This window comes from Protopterus annectens, chromosome 4.part1, assembly GCF_019279795.1.
Source record: "Protopterus annectens isolate FY-2018-M chromosome 4.part1, PAN1.0, whole genome shotgun sequence".
NCBI lineage: Eukaryota > Metazoa > Chordata > Ceratodontiformes > Protopteridae > Protopterus > Protopterus annectens.
In genome coordinates, this window is record NC_056734.1 from 1,016,729,060 (window position 1) to 1,016,754,846 (window position 25,787).

At 38.1% G+C, this 25,787-nt stretch overlaps 1 protein-coding gene across 2 annotated transcripts in view; it reads right to left on the bottom strand.

Moving 5' to 3' along the window:
- The window catches only part of KNG1 (kininogen 1), a 563,217-nt gene that overhangs the window by 158,798 nt on the left and 378,632 nt on the right, over positions 1-25,787 (bottom strand). For both annotated transcript variants that reach the window (XM_044070731.1, XM_044070730.1), the window contains exon 5: positions 20,301-20,408. In XM_044070731.1, the coding sequence (XP_043926666.1) occupies positions 20,301-20,408 (108 nt within the window). The remainder of the gene's footprint in view (positions 1-20,300; positions 20,409-25,787) is intronic.

Sequence of the window (25,787 nt, forward strand, 5' to 3'; positions counted from 1 at the left end):
AGTCCTGCTGACCTTCATTCTTCTCCTCTGGATAGCATGTTTCCACCTCACCAGAGTCTCCTAAACCTCTTCCCTACTCTCAGTACAGATCACAATACCATCTGCAAACATCATAGTCCATAGGGACTCATATGTGATCTAATGTGTCAACCTGTCCATCACCATTGCAAATAGATGTCATGATGTTTGTGCATGTAATAACAGGAATGTCACTGTTGTCTTCCTTATGTAAGATGAGGTGACATCTGCCCATCTGTCAGGCCAGTGTGTGATAATGGCCTGTTGTGATCTGTGCATATTCAATAATCTGATATCGCTGATGACATCAGCAGTGTCTGTTGACAAGAGGATAGTGTCCTATAGGCTGCTGTAAAATGCTCTGTGTAACATCCACCAACAGCTAACACACATACACATAGTTGACTGCAGTAAGAATAGATCCCCTACCCAACTTTATGAACTACAGATCACAGTACTTAATGCATGCACCACAGCACAAGTCTGATTTTACAAGGACTGCAGGTGATATTATGGTAGATGACATTAGCAGGCCACATGGCGACAAGAGTTTGGGGACCTGCTTTGACTGGATGTTTGTGCAAGCACCAAAACTGTGCAAAAGCATGCCATTTGAGAAGTAATTGTGGGATACACACTTACACCATTCTTTATGGAGACACACACACACTATTGTGAATATAGAACCCCTACCTATCTAGGTATACATACTGCAGATCACAGCACTTAACACATGCGCCACAGCACAAGTCTGAGTTTACTAGGACTGCATGTGATCTTATGGTAGATGACATCAGCAGGCCACGTGGGGGACAAGAGTTTGGAGACTTGCTTCAACTGGATGTCTATGCAAGCAGCAAAACAATGAAAACTATGCCATATGTGAAGTCGGATTGGGATACACACTTCTACTTTTGTTTATACATACACACACATTTGACAGCAGTGAGATTGGAACCCCTACCTATCTCTGTCCACAGACTACAGAACACAGCACTTAATGCACGTGCTATAGCACAAGTCTGATTAATGTAGGACTGCAGGTGAATTTATTCTAGATGGCATAACCAAGCCATGTGTTGAACAATGGACTGGGAGGCCTGCATAGTCACATTGCTTCATAGTGTCATCTGAGGCTAGTAGCCTAGCAGCTGAATACTGTTTAGTAGCCTACCTGTATAACAACAATACCCTTATTGAGCATATTTGCCTGTTTGCATTTGGATGAGCAAGCCTGTGAGCACCATCAATTGGCCCTGTCCACGAGGGAGCACACAGCATTATATATTACAACATGTACAGTGGCTGATATGTATGTGGAAAAATCAAGGAGATGCAGGGTTGTTGGGATTGTTGGTGTTGTTGCTGGTGGGGAAACAAATGGCTTGTCAATATATGTACATATACTTATATTGTGCCCTTAGTTTTCAATGTTTCCACATGTAGTCTTTGGGGAAACATGGGGTCTGAGAATGATAGGGCACCATACCTCTCAACTGTTCAGATTTTCACAGAATGCCCAGATTTTTGACTCGTATGTTTGGTCTGTTTCTTACAAAATTGTGGTTTTCTGGAAAATCATTGAGAAATGAAGTCAGAAAATAATGGAAGACGTGAATTTCAGATGTCATATCCTTCAGAAAATTCATGCTAATGTATTTCCTGTTATTCTATCAACGTTCTAAGTTTGTAAGAGCAACATTTAAAAAGTGTCCAAATTTTTGGGCATTTGTCCCCTTATTATTTGTGGCTTTCTCCAGATTTCTTGCTCTAACAGCTTGACAGGTATGTTAGGCACTAAGGACATATATAAATGGATCTACTTGAAATTGTCAAATTACCCTATTGTTGTTTCCCATATTGTCAAGACCATAATATTACATATACAAAACACTGAAAGTTGATAGCATCGACTGCCATAACATCATACGTGGTAAGTTTTTAATGGTGTAGTTTGTGAATGCTGTGGTATCACTTTAAGGAGTTTTGTCTTGTGGTGAAGAAACATGGCAGACCTTATGTTTAATGCTGTCGGACAGTTTTCAAGTTGTATTGTGAAACTTTATAGTAAAATGGTAAGTACGTTTTTATTGTTGTAGGTTAGCTTTATCTTTGTAAAAGAAGTCATGTTGTTGGTTTTGAAGTGCTGAAGTAACTAGGAGAAGAGGTATGTATATTGTAAATATTTAGGTGTTTTGTGGACTGAACGGTGTGTATTTGTAAACTTACTAGGACATTCTGTGTGAAGACTGTGGTACAGTGGGGATTGGGAAATTTACCTTTTCTCCACTGTAGTGTGCTAGTACACCTCCAACACTTTTACTTATATCAGGATTAGAACCCTCAACAGCATTACAGCTTCATCAGACATGATGGCTGCCTTAGTCCTTTTGGCCACAGAAGCAGCTTGCTAGAACTGGGGCCATTCATCACACAACTACCTGCATAAAATGTACACTGCTATTCATTAGTTACCTAACACATACAATGTATGATCAAATCTATATTATTGTCCTGAAAATGTGGGAATAATAAATGTGACAAACACCCATATACTGTGGGTTTAGGGGTATCATAGATGAGTTACTGTTATGTCATTTACAAGGGGACACTCCTGTTTTGGGGATGGGGGAACAAACCACATTTACTGTTAGGATACAAATAAGTCTGAAGTCAGATACTTCACTGTGCAGCCTCACTTTCTAACTTCTCTCTTGAATAGTGTACCCCTAATCTCCTGCAGTAGGACTGTATGAATATTTCATGCATGAGGCCTACTAATTACAAATAGACACATAATAGTAAAATAGCATCTGTAGTCAAATGTTAATTTAATTTCTGTACAAATACACCATTATTTACTTGCATACTGTACCAAGTTCATAGATGCAAGGATATATCATAATACTCTTCAAGAGTACAGTGTAGGTTAAGGACCTACCTTGCAAATGCAGCGGTTGACACAACTTTATTTCTGCGTTGACTCTGTCTGATGCAACCAGTACACAGCCAATACATGGATAGGTACAGGTTGTGTGAGTTGTCTGGCATCATTTATAGTATATGTACGTGAATAGGAGAAAGGTATTAGTTCCTAGGTTCATAAGTGGTCAGTGAATGTGCTATGTGTTGTCAATGAGCATGCCTATGACTGCCTACAGAAACAGTAGCTGGGGGTTCCTCCTATGAGTCCTCCTGTGACTGTGACTACCTAGGCATTGGTGGGAGATGTTTCCCTTCCCCTTGTTGATTGTGCTGCAGTTGTTTCCACAGGATCAGACTGTGGAGCATAATGCATACTGTGAATACTTGTTTACATGTGCGTGGAGTATACTGCAAGTTTCCACATGATATAGCTAGGCACCAGAACTGTGACTTCAGTAGCCCATGCACACGTTCTATGATGTTCGTAGTTTGTGCGTATGCCTCATTATGATGTTTTTCCATGGGTGTGTGTGCATGTCTGATGGGTGTCATCATCCATAGTTCCAAGGCATAGCCAGCATCTCCCAGTAAATGCCCCTGTGGGATGTCCCCCCAGCAAACATCTGGTACAGCTGTGATGTGTGTCAGATACGGGAGTCATGATAACTGCCAGAGTTGTCAGTGCACACATTCAAAATAATCTCCTGGGCATTGCACACTACTTGACAGTTGATGGAGTGGTATTCCTTGCGGTTAATATAGATTGTACCCTGCTCAACAGGTGATGCCTTGATGTGTACATGAGTGCAATCTATGGCACCCAGTACTTCAGGGTAGTGCACTTTGTGTTAGAACCATTGCATATTGCTGGCCCTCTCCTAAGGGGAAAGGGGAAACATACATGCTCACTGGCATGTAGGAGCATAACATCCATGAACTGGTGGAATATCCTGGATGCTGATGCCTGTGACGCCCCCATCATGTCTCCAGTTGGTCTTTGAAAAGTACCTGTAGCTAATATCCTAAGGGCTACACATACCTTAGTTTCCACTGGGATGGGTTCCCCTTGGTTGGCTCTGGCTCTGAGTTGAGGGCAGTAGAGCTCAGTGAATTCTTGTAGTATGTCCCTGTCCACCCTGTAGTGCTGTACAATCTCCAGCTCATGTAGCACCTGGAAGTTTACCCTGGGCCTGAACATTCTTCCCCTTCTCGGCCTAGGCTTATTGTCAGCAGCACCAGCAGCATTGGCTTCAGCCTCTAGCACATACAGATGTAGAATAGCTACAGCAGACTCTAGCACTGTCTCAGTTAAAATGTCCAAGTCTGTACTGCAATTGTCTTGAAGTATTGAGGGAAAATCAGAATATAGGCTGTATGCATACTTCATACATTTCTTGAGTAGGTCCACCATTTGGGATTGGCTAATTAAGATGCAATTCACCTGCTTAGGATATAATTAACAAGATTTAAAGATCCTTCTTCAGTGCACAGTAGTACATTATGCGTACCATTGCACAGCAGAGTACAGCTGTGCATAATGAAGGTAGGCCATGTCAAAATTTTATAATTTCATCCCTGTTGTCATGAAACATAAAGAAAATGATATTTACTGCAAATTACACTTTATTTGTATAAGCTGCAATGTCAGAACTGTATGAGAAAAGTTGGCATACCCTGTACTAAACTCCAGGACCATCTGCACTCCAATATTTGACACCTGTCACCACAGGAGTAGTTACACAAAGTCCTATAACTTGATGGTATAAGCAGAGCACAGCCCCACTTACCATGTTTGCAAGATGCCCAGAAGTGTTCAGCAATGTTAATTGAATGCATCCAGTTTCTATTTTTGGATGTCTAGCTCATGTCTGATAAATGGGTGATCTATTTGTGCAACCAAGATATGCATCACTAAAACTGTTTGCAGCAAGCAGTGCACTGTGTAAACACATGTAATATACAAAAAACAAACAAGGTGACCTGACATACCCCCTGATGTCATCAACATCCATTGGAAACAAACACCATGTAGGAGCCTACATGAAGTGAACAGCCCTACACGGTTCCTGCTTTTTGTGATTCAACAAATCCACTGATTTTTGCACTCATTTGCATAATAACCATGCTGACAGCCTGGAATCTACATGGTTAGTAACAGTATAAACTGGTCAACAGCATAGGAGCATGATTTTAAAGACACAAGGCAGAGTATTACTCTACCTATGGTTACAGTACATTATACTCCTCTTTTACATGACTTTTCTGTTAATCATAGTTTAAATCTTTTGTGGCAAGAGGTGCACTGTGCAAACATGAGGTGGTATTAAAAATAATAATTTATAGTAATCTGACACACACCCCTGATGCTTTTAAACATCTACAGTGTATATATCACCCATTATATGTCTAATACCTTTTTATTGGAATTTTGCTAACATTTCTGGACTTTTACACAACCTTGCTTCTGTTTAAACTTCCGCGTACACTACCAACATGGACATGGAGTCTACACAGTAATATTTCAGGTTGTTGGATTGCTCCACCTTATTGTTTCACTTAATTAGCATAAATTTCAGCTACTTATGCTGAAATTTGTATTCCATGAAAGTTTCTGTAATTGTGTGCGAGTTTGCGTGCCACTACACAGTTTACTAAATCTAAAATTTGCACCTGTGTTTGCATCACACCTTGACGAGCACACAGAAAAAAATGAATGTGTAAGCTTTATTGAAGTCCCCCCAGTGTCTTTCAATAAAATGAGCTGAAAAGAAGTCAAAGTAAAGTTGCTTGCTTGCTTTAGGCTCATTATAGTGTATATAATATACATGTGTGTGGGTGCATATGTTATGGATGTATGTGTATATATATATATATATATATATATATATATATACCAACTTATCAATTACCTAGACAATAGACAACAATCTGTGAGATGGCTAAACAATCAATCTCGTTAATCTGGCTACCTAGTCAATAAGACTGGAGTTCATCAGAGGTCCATTGTTGGACCTTTTAATGTATTTATAAATAATCTCCACACAGTCTCCCTTCAGATCTTACTCATCGAATACGTGGACAATTCTACCATCATATCCTTTTTAGTAATTTCCAAAACTTCCTATAAACAACACAAAATGCATTTTCAGCAATAGAAACATGGGTAAATGAAGTACAGTTACTTCTAAATCCCAAAAAGTCTAAGTTACAAGTCTTCTCACCCAAACCACCTCCACAAGAGTTTAAAATTTTCTCCCATAGTAAGACTGAAATAGAAATGGTGAATACTGAAAAATGACTAGGTATTACTATAGATGACAAACTATCCTTTGAACATATACTTAATACAATAACCAAACACATTTTAAATTGGGCAAACTTTATCGACAAAAAATTTATATAGATATTCCCGCAAGAACAAAACTGGCAAGTACTCCCCTCTCTCCTCTACAGTTCCCCCATTTTTACAAACCTTCACACATCCCTAAGTAACAAATTGCAATCATGCTATTATAAAATTGCTAAATTTGCCTGTGGTTTAGCAAATTACACACACCATTGCCAAGCCATCAAGATATTGAAATGGCTTGAGTTACCCCATTACCTTCAATACACCCAACTCACTATTGCTCATAAACTAATATATAACCAAGGGAACTGCTTTACACTTTCAGATGTCATATAAAAATACATCCCCTCCAGGAATCGTGGGTCCTCTAATAAACAACTTTTATGTGTGTCCAAACCCAACAAGAAAGCTGGACATAGCTTATATTCCTACTCCATAGCAAAATTATGGAATGACCTACCCCCTCTTGCACTACTCATTTCCATAAAAACCTTTAAATATACCCTAAAAAAAAATCACTTTCTTGAAAACAAAACTTGCCTTTGTGCCCAAACCCAGAAACCCGCATATTACTAACCCTGGGACCCTGTTGTACAGTTTGACTCTCTTGTTCTTAAAGGACAACTATCTAACCAATCTAATGTTCATTAATTTCTCTACATAACTAGTCTGAATCTCCTTCACTGTCTTGTCTCTTACAATCAGTGGCTTAATTTTTAACCTCTCTTCTATCAGAGTGCAAAAAAGAATGGATTCCTATAAACTGCTCTTACGGCATACAATATGCTATTAAATTATTGTATATACAATACCAAACACGATTGTTAAACACTTTACTTTGTTTACTAATAATTACTAATATTGTTTACAATTTTTTTCATGTTTCTATTATTTTAAATAGTACCGCTTTGTAAAATCTGTACTATAGCTGGAACTTTTCTTCCCGGGCCTCCACTGAAAATGGGTTTCTGACCTAGTGGACTTTCCCGGTCAACAAATGTCAATAAGTAAATAAATAAATTATGTATACACACATACATATATATACATATGTATATATGGATGTATGTTGTAACATCGAAAGTACATTTCAGCAAAATGTACATGAGCGAACTCACTTTTGCGAAAGTGCATTTTATCGAAAATGCACTTTCGCGAAAAAAAAGCCAAAAAAACTACACAAATAAAACACTACTCATGTTTATGCAGGGGGACAAGCCCTCCTGCACCCCCCTACTTTTTATATTATCACTCCGAGATCGCACTACAGTGGGGAAAAGGGAATATTCCCTTATCCCTGCTGTACCATGATCTAAGCAACAGTTTGCTTAGTTGTACAATCAACGCTACATGTTGCTATACAGCTAAATCTACATGCAAACTACATGTTTTTTTTCTTTTTTAGTGAAAGTGCATTTTCAATAAAATGCACTTGTGCTAAAGTGAATTTGCTGAAGTATGTTTTGATTAAACATACTTTTGATATTCAAACTAGGATCCATATCTATATCTATATAAAGGTCTACTGATTTATATCAACATACCGAAATGTTGACCATCAAAACATCAAGCACAAAAGATTGAGAACATGAATGTTGGCACGCTTCTTTTCATGTGCCAAGCAACAATCTCGGCAAAACATGCATTTTAAAAATGTGGCATAAAACATTGTTTTTTTTTTTTTTTTTTTTGCTGGGGGGCACCTCACACCCCTGCTAGTTACATAAATTAACTCTGAGATTGCACATTGTTAGGAAGAGTGCATATTCCCAACCCCGAGAACTGTGCAATCTCACACACTTTCCAACTATCTGTGAAGTCAGCCAAATTTTGTCAGCTGCATAGATATCTACCAAATGGAGATTTGAAAATATTCAGCTGGTGTGAGCGTGTGTATGTGTGTGTATACGTGCATGCATTAGTGTGTGTGTGTCTGTGTGTGGTGTGGGGAAGGGTGTGACATTGACTGAGTTTGAAAAAAATGTATGTGCCTTTAGATGAACATTGGAAGACTCACTGCAGCAATAAGAGTGGGCTTTCAAGTCAGTTAAAGGACAGTATTCGGAAAATTGTATATTAGCCAGTTAGCAAGTCACTGACTGCCAGTTAATGCTGTACAAGAGTAGTAGCATGCAACAGCAAGCAGGAATTTCATTCCTTATGTTTGGGATCAAAAGAATGAACAAGAATTTATATAAAATACTTTGTAGTGAAGTGTAACAACCCTCACTGGGGCTGACTTGTGGAGCATACTTGGAGGAATCACCTGGACTATACAACTGGAACTGGGGCCTGGATGGAGCCAAGAGCTTGCAGCTTCTAAAAAACTGTCTGTTTCTTGGTGGAGCTATGTGAACTGTATCCAGCTGGTGAAACAGATTGTTTTGTTTTCATTTGAACTGCAAAGCCATGTAGGCAGATATTTTGATTTCTTGTGTGGATTATTTAGTAAAAATATGCTTCATGTAAAATGGTTCATCCAGCAGTTCCTTGGAGTTACAATACCTACACACATGTATTAGTCCGCTGGGATAGCCAACATATTTTTGAGAGTTAGGCGGAATCTGAAGTACCCAGAAGAACCCCATGCAGGCACAAGAAGGACATACAAACTTCAGACAACACCTGGCGGTCAGGACTGAACCATGGATCCCAGAATTGTGAGGTATGAAAGTTAATTTTATTTTATTTTATTTTACATTTGTTGACCGGGCTAGTCTAGCTGAATATATGTCCATTTTCAGTAGAGGCCTGGGGAGAAAAGCTCCACAAGTTGTGACAAGTTTAATCAGAAAATGGCAATACAAGATTAGATTACAAACATAAGTAGTTATTACAGGTTTTACAGATAATATGAATAGAAACAAGAAAGGTTTTTTTTTTTATACTATAATCATATGAAAACATATATTTATAAAGTTTTCAGTACAGTGAAAGTTAGCAAGGGAAAGGTAAAGGAAAAAAGTAAGGTTAGTCTGGGTTAGTGCAGGAGCAAAGCCAGTGTTTATTGAGATACATTTTCAGTTGTCTTTTGAAAAATGGGAAAGAGGTCAAAGATGAGATATCAGAGGGTAGTTTGTGCCATATTTTTCCAACAGAGTTGGAGAATAGACAGTCACCTGCATAGTTATTAGGTTTGGTAATATTAATCTGTAGTTTGTTTGAAGAACGTAGTTGCTCAGGTTATTATATGGTGAAATAAGGCTAGAGAGTATTAATGTATTGGCTGGATGGTATAGTATCTTGTAAGCTATTAAGAGCTGTTGAAGTACAAGCTGGTTAGGAAGTTCAAGCCAGCCTAGTTCTCTTAGGTTCAAGCAGTGATGAGTATGAAAAGGAGATCCTACTGCGAATCGAGCAATGTTATAATAGGATGTTGCTAGTTTTTTGAGAGATTAGTGTAAATGGGGGAAGCATAGAGAAGAGTAGAGATTAGGTGAGATCTAGCTATGGTGGACCTTGCTGCAGGTGTAAGGAAAGGTTTGATTCTGTAAAGGGATCCTATTTTTTTATTAACTAGTTTTATTGTGTTGTTGATGTGAGAGTCAAAGTTGAGATTATTATCAATAGTTATTCCTAATAATTTTGTGGAAAGGTCAGGAGAAATGAGAGTACCGTCAGAGTACGTAAGAGTAAAGTATAGTGGAGTAGATTCCATGTATTGTCCTTCCCTGTTTTCATCTTCTGTTCACTTTTATCTTCCTCTCTGAAGTATCTGCATGATCCACTGTCCATGAGCATATACATTACATCATACCAACCTATCACATTCACCCAAATTTCCTATCACCCTTTCCCAACTCATCATGCCTGCCTATCATCTCCACCTAACCCATCACGTCTGCCTGTCACCCTCACACAGTTGATCGTATTTACCTCTCACCTTCACATAACCCATCAAGTGTACCTGCCACCCTCATCCAATCCATTATGTCTGCTGTCACCCACAGCCTTTTAAGTTTCAGTTTTGTGGGAAAGCTTCTTAAGGTGTAGGGCCTACATAGCTGAAGATCTTGTAAAGTTTCAGGAGGAATAACAACTGTATAACAAACAACCAGGGTTGTCAATTAACTATTTGATCTGATCAACAGACATGTTGTTACTGAATGGATCCGGTTCATTTACATTTTGTCTGTAGATAGTTCTTCCACAGCAAAAATGTTTTCATATTCTTTTCAGGTGCATATGGTTCATCCATGAGATAAAGTTTAACTCTGATGTTTTTAGTGATTAAAGCTATGCAGTGATGCTTGTAGTACAGAATTGTATATAGTAAATGACAAATTATCTACAGCATTGTAAAATATGCAACCTTTCTTCATTCAACACTTTCCTACTTACTGATGAAAATTTAGCATCTAAGCTCTATATTTCACTGTTAAAGGGGCCTTACTCCATGTGGGACTAGAGTAACCACATCAAGCTTGGGGGTACTTTTTTCAGATTTGTAGAAATCATCCAGTTGTATAATGGAAATCGCATATCTCACTGTAGGATGGAGCCAGTCTAAGCATTTCTGGGGATGTTTAATGGTGTTCACAGTGTGAGTGGAGGTTTGCAAGCATATTATATATTTTTCCCCAAGTTCTTTTTTTTTTAACTTGGCTCCCTGTCAGCTATGAAGTCCCTACTTTTATCAATTCATTCAACCCCCATCTTTCTAGTGCTCTGGACACTGCTTGAGAGAGTGGGATTTGAGGATCCAGCTATTATTCTGTGGAAAGTTTGAAGGTTTTTGTTCCTGCATTTGGCAGATGAAGCTTCTACCTGTATATCTAACCCTAGCCACAGCCAGTGAATATTCTGCTTGGTAAGTGTACACATCTCAGCCCATAATGCTATCTGCTGCTTCACCAGCTTTGACTTAGTCTCAGCACTGCAGTAGGTTGGGATGCCACTCTCCCTTCCTCCAGAATAGGCATGAGGGAGGCAGGCAGGCATTGATTTCTCCCTCTTGCCATCCTTGGCTAGCTCTTAAAGTCCCTGTGTCACTGTTTTGATTAAGGTTGTTTGGGTTACAGTCATACAATTATCCCTCTGCACTACAGAGTCAGCTGTGGTGAAATAGATAGCATTGCAAGCAGGTTCTCTGGTTCAGTTCTCAGCTGGGTACCTTCTGTGTGAAGTCTGCATGCCTTCCCTCTGTTTGCGTGGGTTTCTTCCTGGTACTCCAGTTTCTTCCCACATTCCAGATACATACACTAAGTGGACTGGACACACTAAATTAACAATGGGTGGGAGTGTGGGTGAGTGTGTGTGGTATAACCGTGACAGGGATAACCATCCTCTGCTGTGAACAATGGGTCTAGATGACTGTCACTGTTGACGTGATACCCTGACCCCCTGTGCAAAATGGGGAAAAGGGTTTGTGGATGGATGGATGGATGGATGGATGGATGGACTGACCACAGAGTCAGCTTATGTGAGTATATTGTGATCCATGTTTAAGTAAATGAATTTAAACTAACCAGAGTCATTTCTTAGCCTACTAGTGTAGCACAGGGTAACCAGCTGTTCCCTGCAGAATAAAGGAAACCACACAAAAGGTACAGAGTGGTACGGAGTGTCAGAAATAGAGATGCTTTACTCAGAGTAGTGATACATTCAAGGAGGAAACAGTGAGTAAAATACAAGAACAAAGAAGCCATTTCTGAACATAGTGTAAATTGCAAACACCGGGGGTCATTTGATGTGGCACTGTACTTATACATACCACTAAACATGTAGTAGGGCGATTTAAAGGGTATCAGAAAATTGGGTGAAATTTTGGGGAAGGCACTTGTGAATGGCAGGTATTTGTATTCTTCCCTGAAAAAATAGTGACCTACACAGATTTTATCTGTACTTGATTCTCCAAGTGGGACATAATCAGCTTGCCAGAGGCATGGAGGAGATTCAATCAGCACATAGCATTTATATTTGTAGGGTCTTTACTTCCAAGACAGATGCAGAAAAATCCTGTTAATATTCTGGATTGGAGAAGAAGGAATGAGACATTTTTCAACACCTGACTCCCTACATCTTGGTAAGACAAATGAATATTCTACTTATTTAAAAAATGTTTGCTAAAGATGATCAACATTTTTGCAAGGTGCACATTTCCTTGAAAAGCTCGCAGAGAAAATGAGTTACCTGCACAGTTTGTAACTGAAACTAAAAATTTTCATGGAAATGACAATGAGATGGTGAAACACTGCACTCATTTGCAATTAACTCGTCTGAGGTACTTGAATGTTACTTAATGCTGCATCTAATTCAACAACTGAAAAACCAGTAGATACTACATATCCCTATGCATGTGTACCTTTTTGCAGTAGCAAAGAAGATCACAAATTTTGAACAGATAATAGAGCTGAAGAAAGTGCTATGCAAGCTAAATTATGTTTATGCAGGAACATACATTTCTAGACAATTGTCCTGCAAAAATAAGTATAAAATTATTGTAAGTTTAATCATTTTATTGCAAAGAAACGTGTAGATGCTTTGTGCAGAGAAAGGGACAGTTTCATACTTTGCAAAATGCTTATACAGGAACAGAAGAAGAGTTGTTCACAGATTCTATAAATAGGAACATCTGTTATTTGAAATAATGCTTATAAGTCCTCATCAAAGTCACATCAGATTTAATCTAGTCACAGGAACACAAATTAACATAATTCCTACCAGTGGTTTTCACACTGTTTTACCAACTGTGGCAACTAAAGATAAATGCAAAACAGTTGCTGGGTTATGCTGGTGAAGCACTTGAGGTAGAGTTGTTGCACATGTCTTGCCAGTTGAAGGACATAAAAAACATCTTTGAATTTTATGCTGTAAATCAAATGCTGAGTGTCAAGTAATCCGTTATAGTATAGATGATTATGCCAGTTAATGCTGAAACAGTTAGAGAGAGTGTGTTCTGGTAGAATTTGCTTGTATTTTTCAGGATATTAGACAGTTTCTTCAGGACTGCATTATATACATTAATCCAATTTATATATGGTTGCCGAGTAGCTTCCAATATTATTTGCCAGTAAAGCTCTTGGTACTCTAATTTGGCTTCCCACATACCCCCTCTAATTTCCTTTGGGACAACCTCCAGGATGAAAAAAGAATAACATGCATATTAATTTATGACGGAATTTGTGTTGGCCCTACCAATCTCATACAAGTGTTCATAAATATGTGTCTTGAGTTTTCTTTCTGTTTTACCTATGTAAAAAGAACTACATTCTTTACACATGGCTAAATAAACGAGACCACTAGTATTGCAATTAGCATACACCCTACTCTTAATATGTCGATTTCTGCTAGGAATCTCTAAAGAAGAGGCATTATTAATATAATTACAGTGAGAGCATGTACCACATTTGAATGTGCCAATCCTGGTGCGATGACATGGATCCCCATATCCTCCACCATATTCAAAAAAAATTTTTAAATTCATATCTCTTCTGTATGTGAACTGCAAATGACCCACAACTGTGGGTTCTATGTCTGTAATTTCTCTAAATTTATCCCATTCTCTACTCACCACCTTTCTAAAATCCCCGTTATAATCTAAAATATATCCATCTTTTTTGTCATTACTAGAATCAAGGGGAATTTTGTCGGTGGTTGAACACAGATCTTGACCTAAAATAGGTGTAAACTTACTTCACCTACCTTCATTAACTTCCTTGGTGACTTGTTGGATTAAGTCCAAGGGATAGCCTCTATTCTGAAACATTTCAATTACATTATAGCACTCAGTGATAAAATCATCTTCCTTGGAAGTCATACGACTGACTCTAACCAATTGCCCTTTAATTAAAATTTTCTTTTGAAAAAAAAAGGTGGCTGCTAATAAAATGAAGGTATGAATTCGAAAAAGTTTTCTTCTTAAAAATTTTTGAAGAAAACCTACCATTCTCTTTCGAAATACTGACATCTAAAAAATTAAGAATATCGTAATCCATGTGACAGCTAAAATCCGAAAAACTAGTTGTACTTTTTAGATAACTCAAAAATTCAAAGAACTTCTCTTCACTAGCTGTCCACAAAATACAAATATCATCTAAGAAACGTTTATACAAAGACCAGCATCCGACAAATTTGCTGTTAAAAACAAACTTATGTTCCCATCAGGAAAGAACAATGTTTGCATAAGGGGGCACAACTGGCCCCCATTGCCACACCTTTAGTCTGTTTATAAAACTCTCCCTTGAAAAACATGAAATTATTGTTTAAAACAATTTCCATAAATAAAAGAATATTGTTAAAATCATTATGTGAAAAATGTCCAAATGTCATCATGTACTCCTCCAGCCATTGTAAACCTATCTCATGAGGTATACTGCCAAACAGATCCACTATATCCAGAGTAATAAAAACCAAGGTATCACTATATACATCCACTTTTAGTTGTCTAAGAAAATCCCACAAGTAGAACAGCTGTCAATGCCAAGTTTTTAAACTTACTATCTATATATTTAGAAATAGGGGCTATAACAGCACCTTCTGAAGAGACTACAGGTCTCAATGATGGATCTATGGTACACTTGTGAACCTTTGGAATGCCGAACACTGAGGGAACTTGGATACTTATTATATAAATATTTATAAGTTTCCAAATTGATCGAACTTTTCAACAATAAATCATCGAGCATCACATGAATTCTAGAGTTGGCAATATTAACCTCACTGATCGAAGCAAAAATATATTTAGAAGAATTATTGAGTACATTCTTCATTTTGGAATCATATATAATGCTGTCCATCAGGACCGTACCTCCCCCTTATCAGGTTGCATGATTCTAATGGTACGGTCTGTTTTTAAAGTGTCCAATAACTGTCTTTCAACTTTGGAAAGATTTGTAAAAATTCTGTGGTTCTGAACTTCCCTTCTAATTTCTCTCTCCATAATATTTTCTAAGTTTCTCAATTGTGGATGAAGGGGAGGATTAAAGGTTCCTTTTCTCCTAAGAGTAGATTCAGTGGTGTTAACCTGCTTTGTAGTGCCAAAATATATAGCTAAATTCTTTTTCCTGATGAACAACTTCAAATCCACTATAGCTTTAGCCGAATTGACCTTCCTTAGTGGAATAAATTTAAAACCCTTAGAAAATAAATTGAAATATTCAACATTAATAGGAATTGCACTATAATTAAAAATGTTATTACCTTAAAAAGAGTACACATTATTGGACACAGAAATAATATCTACATGGGAGTCAATTAATAATGTGTGTTTATTCCCTGGTTGTACTGATAATTGTAGTAATTGTAATGTATTTGTGGTTTGTTCCATATCCTGTTTGATCTCCTTAGGGGAGGGGGTAAGAATGCTCCAAAGGGATGCCCCTAGGGGAATGTGGCTGGCCATAATTGGTTTCACCAGATCTGTAACTATCACTAGGCAAATCATAATTAGTACTTCTAACATCCTGTTCCACAAATTTCACAAAAGGTTTAGGTTTCGGATATGCTGTACCTTGCTTATACTCCTTCAGGTCCCTATGTAATTTGCCTTGCTTCCTAGACATATTACTAGTATATTTCTTGTCAATTTGTAAAAAAATATCGTGATACTTGGCTTTTTCATTTACAACAGTGAATAATAAATCATTAAGAATGCATTGATTCACTTTCTCCATTTCCTTCAACAAAAACATTTTGTCTTTATCGTTCTCATCCCATATAGCTTTTACTATCTCTAAACCACAATTATCAAAGATATTTATAAGGTTTGAATAAAATTCAAAACCCTCTTGTACCCTGTTTGGCTATTTACAGACTCTCAGGCCCTTGGGTACAATTTTGTGTTTCAAACATTCATTCAAATAAGCATTATCACACTAAACTTTTGAATTTATCCATTAAAAAATACAGTCTGTCAAGATTCTCCTTATAGGTCAGAGTTCTATTGTCCGTTTTAGCAAGATCCGGTTTACTTGTTAAATCATAATTCTTTTTTATTATGTCTTTGAAACATAAAATAATGCCTGCATTAGAGCCATTATCTGAACTAAAGTCACCTTGGTTGGCGTTAGAAATGGCGCCAATATTGGTAGTCTCAACGGCCGGTCTCGACTGTGCAGATAACCTTTCTTCATCCCTTGAAAAAATATTAGGTAATCCTATAAAATCATTCACCAAAGGTGTATTTTGGGCCAAGAGACCCTGAGAAGTTGCTGTGACTGAAGGTGCCATCCTACCTCCACTTATTTGGCTGCTCTGAGTGATTTGCGGTTGTTACATAGTATAACAACAAAAAATAATATGTAAATGCTTTTAAACTACGCAGAGAGAACAATGTAGGTGACTCAGCATAGATCATAGATTGTTAATAGGCTAACGACCCAGGAGGCCTTTTTTAGCCTAGCCATGGTTTCCTATAAGAATAATGTCATCCTGTATCCAAACAGGATATTAAGGGTTAGACATTTATAAGCTACCTCTGTCCATAAGAGACATGGGTTCCAGGTCCAGAGTAAATTTCCCATTCCCCATCCATTGGTCTTAGTTGCGCTTAAATTGGGTAATGGACAAGCTCAGCTTCACATGGATGGGAAGCCTGTTTCATAGGAGGAGCAGTCTCTAGGACACATATCTGTCTCTTCAGCATGTTTAAGTCACAGACAAAATTCAGGTCCTTAGACTTTGTACTTCTGGTACTGTTTGAATTACAAATATACAGGAGATTTGTAAGTGTAGGATTTGCAAATGACTTGCAAGCCAGGCATAGATCACCCTACAGTAATCTATAGAAGACGGAGTACAGGGAAAGGGCTTTAAGGCACTCTGCATAAAGCAGGTTTGTTATGCCTTGTACTCTTTTTGTAAGGAACCTCTGAGGCTGCTCTAGGGTTGCATATGCTTGATCAGGTACTTACTGAAGGGAGCATTGTACTCTATGATTGGTCTGATAAGGGCAGAGTACAGTGAGATAATGATCTCTTTGGACCTAGGCCATGCCTTTACTTATAAGTTGCACAATGTAAAAAGTTTGCCTCTCCACAGTGGCCATGTGGTGGTCGAAGGTAAGCCTCCTATGTGCATAGCAAGATCCCTGACCACTGGGTCAACTCTAAGGAGCATACTCTTAGCAGCATAGTCAGTATTTACAAGTAGATATGTACCTGATTTTTCAGGAGCTTTCAGATTGTTAATGGATTCAGCATTTGGCTAGGCTGGCAGCAAAAATGGTATTTATTACCCAGATGCTTCCTTCACTATGGAACCATCTTCCAACATCCATGAAAAAAAATAATGATCATTGCTACGGAACCACATAAATGAAAGAATTATCAAATATTCTGTCATTAATAGTACCAGGAGGAGAGGGTGAAGACATGAACTGAAATATTATGGTTCAAACAAAGGTAGCTAGTGTGAAAATTTGGCATTATATGAGGCTGTGAAAAAATATCTCTTCAGGCTTTTAGACCAAGGTTAGAGTAATACTTTATGAGGTTAGTTAAGGGACTCTCTTATTTCCCTTTTTTTCTTTGTGACAGTGAAAGAGTTTCATAAACGTGAATGTGGAAGCATTCACTTCAGCTTAGTGAAACTCAAGCTAGCCTTGGAGACAGTCGGCTAGCTGAGAGAGAAATTTATTATTATTTATTTACTGACATTTATTGACCGGGAAAGTCCACTGGGTCAGAAACCCATTTTCAGTGGAGGCCCAGGGAGAAGAGCTCCACAGAAATTCAAAATTTTAAACAAAGATACAAAAATTGGTAGGGAGCTACATTTAAAATTACATTACAAAGAATACAATTACAATTACAAAGAAAAAGAATGAGTAACCAATGTCTGTCTCACTTTTACTGGTGGGAAGGTCTGAGACTCATCATTGGGGCAGTGACAGGGAAACCCAGATGAGTAGCAGGTAGATAATGCAAAAAAAAGATGTTAGAGCACTCCTTCATAGCTCAGCATATATGGGAATACATATGTTATGTGCATCTGCTGGCAATTTCGTTTCTCACAGGGGTTAGCAGGTAGGTAATAAAAAAATTGTCATCTTAAAGTGATCTGCTGTCAGCTTTTCACTCCTAGAGAAAATGACTGGACAGCACGCCGTCTTAGAGCTCTGATGTCAGCTGGGGAGGAAGACCAAGAATATGTGGAAAAATGTAAAATAGTTTCTAAATACCATACTTTGAAAACTATTTAATGCAAGTTATGCGTATGTGTGTGTGTGTATGTATATATATATATATATATATATATATATATATATATATATATACACATACATACAGTATAGGTCTGCTTAACAATAGTGGAGGCACTAGCTATAAAATATTTCTTTCAGAATATCTATATATTTTTTAGCATTTTTGCCTTCAGATTTGAAAATTACCTATTATTTTAAATGTAATGATTAAAATGGAGACAGCAAAAGAGTTGACTCAAAAAAAAAAAAAAAAAAAAAAAAAAAAAAACACTCCAGAGATGTCAAGAACACTGAAAGTGGATATACACAAATTTATTAGTATTGTTTTACTTGGTTAAGTGCTTTTTTTTAAACACTGCCTCATATTTAAACCTTTCCAATCAAACCATCCAGTTAACAAGGTTAACTGCCTTAAAGACACATAATCACATACATACATTCCCATCTGTTATAAAAAGAACATGACACTGAATGCTTATTAAAACATAACAAACAATAACCATGACTTTAAAAATATTTATAAAAAATAAATTATACATCTGTTACCAACTCACTGACAATGTTACTACCAGAAAAAAATATACAGATAAAAATGCAGTAACCGTAATCTTAAACAATAAACAGTTCCTTTTATTAGTGACATTAATAATAAGATGCAAACTAGAGATTATGACAAATTTCATAATTTTTATTTTCATTTTAAATCGTTTTGACAATATCAGTCTAACAGAGAGGAAACAAACCAGCATAAACTAAAGAATGTTTTGATAACAATATTGAACAGAAGTAAATATAATCAAAATGAAGACTGAGATAATTTGTAAAATAGTTGAACAAATTAAAATAAGATAAGATGGTTAAGCTCTGGGACTTATTAAAGTAAAATCAGTAATATTCTATATACAGTCTTCCATCATACACTTCATCTTGGAAATATTCTGAAAGAAAATAAAGATCCTGCAATAATTGAATAGAATAAACTTGTCTAATAAATGTGCATCATAAATTGTCCAGAATTCATTTAAAATCATATAAATTCAAAGCTCTAAGCTTTAAAATTCTGGCTATTGAAACATTTTAATTTAACCCTGGTGGGTCCCGGGCATTTAAACACAACTGCCACCACAGTTCCCTAGATTCCACTACAATTTCCCAGGGACTCCCTCTAGGCTTTGGTGTAACTTTTTTAACACTGCAAAATTTGGCATTTTATAACTTTCACATTGTATTGTATGTTTATATAAAACATTATTCCAATTCATTTTGTGCATATCATAGATATTTCATAAATACCTTTATTCAGTGACCTTCTGTCTTACCCACGTAAGATGCTCCACAGTGGTCACGGTAGGCAATATAAATTACCCCTTTGATTGAACAATTGCAACCATCAGATAATTTGACTTTCACTGCTGTTAATCCCAAAGACAACACTTCAGCATTAAGAATATAGGGACACTGGAGAAGTTTTTTTTTTTTTTTTTTAATGTAATGATTTCCAAACATCTTATTTTTATGTGTTTTTTTTCATGTTTGGTGACAGAATTCACTAAATGTAGTTCATTGTAACCTTCTTGGTTACCATTTGTGTGGATTTTGTATCAAACAAAAAATATCACAACCTTAAAAGAGCTGGTCTGGTTCCTTTCCATTATCAGAGTGAGAGACATTTATAGAGCGAGGCAAAGAAATGTTCACAGCTGCATAAACTGATAATCAGCTTTCCAGTATTATTTGCATTTAACATCTAGGTGTGCAAATGTATGTTATACATATAAGACTTGGAGCTAAAGGCACTCACAAGTTAGGTGGCAACATTTCAGCAAAGCTGCCGTGAAGTACTTTATTAAAATTGCTACTTACTGCATACTCCTTAAAGGGACAGTCTTTAGTCCATGTCTCCATGGTGGCTTTGGTACAGTTTGTTTCCTGCATTGTTAATTCTATTTTGTAGTTGAGTCCAGCTGTCACCTGGAAAAACATATTTAGAGATACTTATGTCATTTCTAGCATCTTAATATTGTCAGCATTATAATCTATTAATTACATGTCAGTAAACCACATACTGATTTAAGAATAAATGAAACATTCTGTCTGTAGTTCAGTGAGTATGTGTCTGGCCATTACATTACATTTCATTTGTTTGATGGCAGGAGACACTAGACCTGTGTAGTCTGCCCTTTGAGTGCATTTAACATTGTACTCTTCCTCCAGTCCTATCTTCCTCTCACTCCTACACTTGTCACATGCTTTCCTAAATGACTTTGTGGTTTCCTTCTCTACCACCAGTTCCAGTAATCCATTTCATGAGTCTACATATCTCTCTGTGATGTAATTTCACAGATTAAGGGAGTACTTGTTCTCTATAGTCTATTATCTGTGTGTTTGCTATTTTTTGGGATAACCCCTTCATATCACTTTAACATAATTTTGTAAACACATCATGCCTCCCCATCCCTTCTGTTCTCAGGTGATGAAGATCTCTGTCCTCTAGTCTGATGAAGTCCATCATCTGGTCTTCTTCCCCATTGGAGGGGTCTGTTAGTGGGACAAATCTATTGCTCATCTGTATTGCAAACTGAGGTTGTTGGTTATGGGTGGAGGGGTGAGCCTGTCCTATTTCAGGTAGAGCTGCTACCACTCTGCTTCTGTTTCTTGTTCTTCCCGGTGACCTTCCCATTGCCTCCAGTGATCATTTTAGTTTTCTGTTTTTCTCTCCACTATACTTAGGCGATTCTGGCCTCTGGGGCTGCATTGTCTGCTGTCTGAAAAGATAAGATTCAGCTTCTGAGAGGAAGTTAAACAAAAGTTTTAGCTGCCCTTCTTTACTGTCACAAGGGCTGGGAAGTAAAGTTGAAGTTAAAAGCCTTAATCTTTCAGTTTTTCCAAAATCAGAAGAAATATTTTCCTCCTCTTAAACAGAGCTGCACTGTCTGTGGCTATGTGTATTGTAGTCCCCTTCTTTTGACAGTTTGGGGCCAGCTCCATTGACACACGAATAAATATTTCAAGCATCGGAAGATAAAATGCTTGCAGAGGTTCCTTCTGGAACTAATCTGGTGTACCCTTTCAACATCAGGCAAGCTTGACCTCTTCAGTACCTTAGCCAGTTCTCATCAGACAAAGCTCACTGTTTTTTTCACTCCATTACTTCTGGTAGGCCTACAATCCTCACATTACTCAGACAGGATTGGTTCTCCATATCATCTAGTTTCAATTCCACCAGTTTAGTTTCTTCCCCCATGTTTTTTTAAATGTTTTACATCCATTTGCCCTTCCTGAATTAACTTTATGAGGGAGGATAATGATGTTTGTAGGAGGGAAAACTCCAAACTAAGTTTTGCACTTACCCCAGTCGACTTAGTTTTCTGCTTCTGGAGTGTTTGTCATGCAGGTGTAGTGCCTCACTGGAGATTACACAGATTAGTAATAGCTGGGGAATTGTCCTCTTGGAATTACCCTCCCTAGTCACTTAATAAATTGCTGTTTTACTAACATCCCTGTTTTGTTGCTATAAAATGTGATATTTGGTTGGTTTGCATGCCTATCCTTTCAGAGTATCCAGTCTCTTGAGATACCCTGAGTACACTTCATTTTATTCCATTAATTTTTGCTGTAACGCAGTTCAATTAGTTCTGTACTAACTTATTTTCTTAATTGTTTTGATCACTCCATATACATCTATTGTTGTTGAAGTGATCAAAATGTTGTCTTGAGCTTGATTAGCCCCTTATTTATGAATGACTACAATCTTGGTCTCTTCTCCGTGAAGTTTTGGGTTAATATTAACATTCTTTTACTCTCTTACAACAAGGTCTAAGGTGGTTGTTAAAGTGTTTGCTCACACTCATTGCTGACTCTACATTCTGGTCTTTAAGTAACTGGCTTCTCCCCTAGTAGAACTAGATAAAGCCTTTATTCTCTTCCTCTGAAACTCTCCCTTAGACTTCGGTGGCAGTGAAAGACTCATTAAAAGTTAGGCCGTGGGTGACAAACAAGGCCATCACCCATTTTCTTCTCTTCCCTACTCCGGGCCTTAGTTGGTAAATAAGGTCCATTTTGAGAAAAGGCTATGGCACACAGCGTCTTTACACCATCTCTCTTCTTTCTTACTCTCTGGGTCATAGGTAGCAGATTATACCCCCTTTAGAATTAAACTTTTGCTTTCTGAACCTTAGCTGGCAAATAAGGGCCATAGAGTTAGGCCATAGGTATGAGGCTAGGCTTTAGCTCCCTTTCTCTGCCTACCTACCTACTGTCTGTGTATTGTATTGCAGATAAGGCTTTCTGTATGCATCTGTTCTTAGTAGCCTGTCTTGCTTTCTTTGACTACTTGTACCTCCATTACCCTGTTTCTTTACTATCAGTAGCAGTCAGCTTTCTACTGTATTTTACACTTTAAGGTCATCTCATGCTTCCAAAAGTTCTTACCCTTATTTTCTATCTCTAGGCTGTATAGAATCATACTAACTTAAGCCATAAACATATTTCACCACACATCCAGTAGTACACGATTCCTCCTGCTTCTCATCCTCTTCCAGTGCGTAAAGCCACAGATGTCAGAAAATGCTTCATCTTCTTCTTTGATTTCTTAATTTTAGCATTTTATTAATAGTTAGTACATTAGTACTTTTTCTACACTGAAAGTTTTATGTGGCTGCAAAGTTTATACTTACCCACTCTACTTCCTTTACTTTTATAATCAGATAATGAATTTCATCCCTCTGCTTTCATCAGAAGATAGGGGCTTCCTGTTCTTCTTCTAACATTCAGAAACAGCAAAGGCTTCAGTTCCTCATTTCCCTTCCCTTAAGACAGAGGGATACTGCAGCACATTAAAACCATACCCTGGCACTCCTCACAGTCCCGTGTAGGAGCCATCATTTTGTAGAAGCACAGAACCTCATACCTACTACCAGTTTCCCTTTCTGATATTATATTTACTACTGGTGCTACACCTTTTACTCTTCCTGGTAACCTAGTCCAATCTTCTACTAGCTAATATGGGCGTATGGGCTCAGAGGTACATCAACCCACTTCAGTTTACCCCTCCCCCTTTCTGTTTGCAATACTTGACTGCATCGACATCTCTACTAGTAGCACTCACCTTCCAATTTGCAGTACTGAGCAGCCTGCTATTTAATACCATACTGCTAGCCATATTTCTTTCAGGTCGTCTATTCAGAAGTATTTACCAGGCTCTTCTTCTATCAGCTTTATACTAGGATACAGTTTCTGTCAAGTACTAAACACCTTCGTCCCAAATGTGCCTGTATTCCTACTCTACTCATCCATTTAGCCCTGATATTAATATTAGCTGGAGCCATCAACTCTAATCCTGGTCTCATCCTCTTCAGGCCTCCCACTCACCCCTCCTAATATTACACATTCATTTCTCAGCTCATACTCCTTTCTGTTCTGCTTACACAGCAAACAGAAACCAAATTACATTTGGTTAAAATTAAAATTGTCACAGCAAACTTTAAACCTAATAATTATGTCACTATCACCATTGCAGCTATCTACATTCCTCCAGGGGACAACATTCCCATACTTGAGAATATCTGGTACTTTTCCGTTAAACCCCTACCACTTCAGTACATGCTGCAGTTAATGTTTAATGCAAGGAATCCATGCCCTCAGATGTTTGAATGTTATCATTAAACATGTCTTCCAAACAGTAGAACAATTTGGAATTTCTGTTTTGGATGGTTTATTTTTTCAGACATACTCACCCACTTAGATATGTCCATTAAACCCCTACCAGCTCACTATGCACTGCAGATAAATGTTTAATACAAGGAATCCATGACCTGGGATAGGTTCATAGGTTCATACTAGGCTATCTGCCCTAGGGCATTTATAAGCCTAGCCAGAGTGTGTGTGGCATTCGCCACCCCTTGGAATGAGAATACTATGCCCCATTTAGGGTTTAGTTTACTGTGCCTCTGTCTAATAGTGACACAGAGATAACCCCCGGGGTAAACCTACGATCTCCCATCCACTCGTCAAGATTTCTCTTGAAGAGAGTCAGTGAGGGGCTCTGCCTGTCATGGACTGGGATTCTGTTCCAGAGTGTAGGGAGCCTCTGGGTTATGAATCTGTCCCTCCAGCAAGTCCTATTTATTTCTGTGTTGAGGTTCAAATCTCTCGCTGTCGTGGCTCTGGTGGATTTGGATTTTCTGAGGTGGAGCATGTCCATTAATTCCGGATTGGACATGGCCTTGTACGTCAGGCATAGATTGCCTCTGAGTAGGCAGTATGCGACTGAATAGAGCTGGAGTTTCTTCAGCCGGGCAGCATATGACATATGTTTGAGACCCTTGATCCTCTTGGTGAGGTACTTTTGGGGTCTTTCTAACTGCTGCAGGTGTCGGGTAAGGTACATCCCAAATGGGGCATTGTACTCATTTATGAGCCTGATAAGGGAAGAGTGTCGGGGCACAATGACCTCTCTTGATCTAGATGTGAATCCTTTCATGATAAGGTGGGCAATATAGAAGGTCTTCTTAACCACTTTGGCAATGTGGGTGTCGAATGAGAGGTTACTGTCAACTTGGGTCCCTAGGTCCCTGATTACTTCTTCCGTACTTAATGAATTACCACCTATGTGGTAATTTGTGGGTACTTTGTTTTTCCCAAAGGGTATGACTATACATTTTTTGGCATTCAGTTTAAGGCCATGGCTCTGGCACCAGTTATCCATTTCTATGAGGCCTTTCTGAAGGATGCTTGTATCCACTGGAGTATCGATTATGGCGCCCAGTTTGCAGTCATCTGCGAACTTTGTCAGCCACAATCCTCCCATGTTTGCTTGCACCTCGGAAAAATAAATGCCGAACAAGAGGGGTCCCAGGACCGAGCCCTGTGGGACGCCGCTTGTGACTGGCTTAGAGTCTGACATGGCTCCAGCAATTCTGACCTTGTGAGTTCTGTCCTTGAGCCAGTTTGCAACCCATCTTATGACATATGGGTTTACATTTAAGCTGGTGAGCTTGTCTATAATGCCCGAGTGGGTTATTGTGTCGAAGGCTTTTGCAAGGTCGAGGTAGGCTGTGTGAACTGCCTTACCCTCATCAATGGCCTTAGTGACTGTTTCAAAAAAGTTGACCAGGTTCAAAAGGCAGTATCTGCCCTTGACAAAGCTGAATTAGGTAGGATCCAGTGTCTGTAGGTCCCCAATGTCTTTGTTTATGAGTTCCACAATGATCCTCTCTATAGCTTTGCAGACCAGGCTCATCAAGCTTATGGGGTGGTAATTACCAGGGTCCGTAGAAGCACCTCCTTTGTGGAGTGGGACCACTGTTGCTGTACGCCATTCTTTGGGTACATATCCTGTAGTAAGGCTAA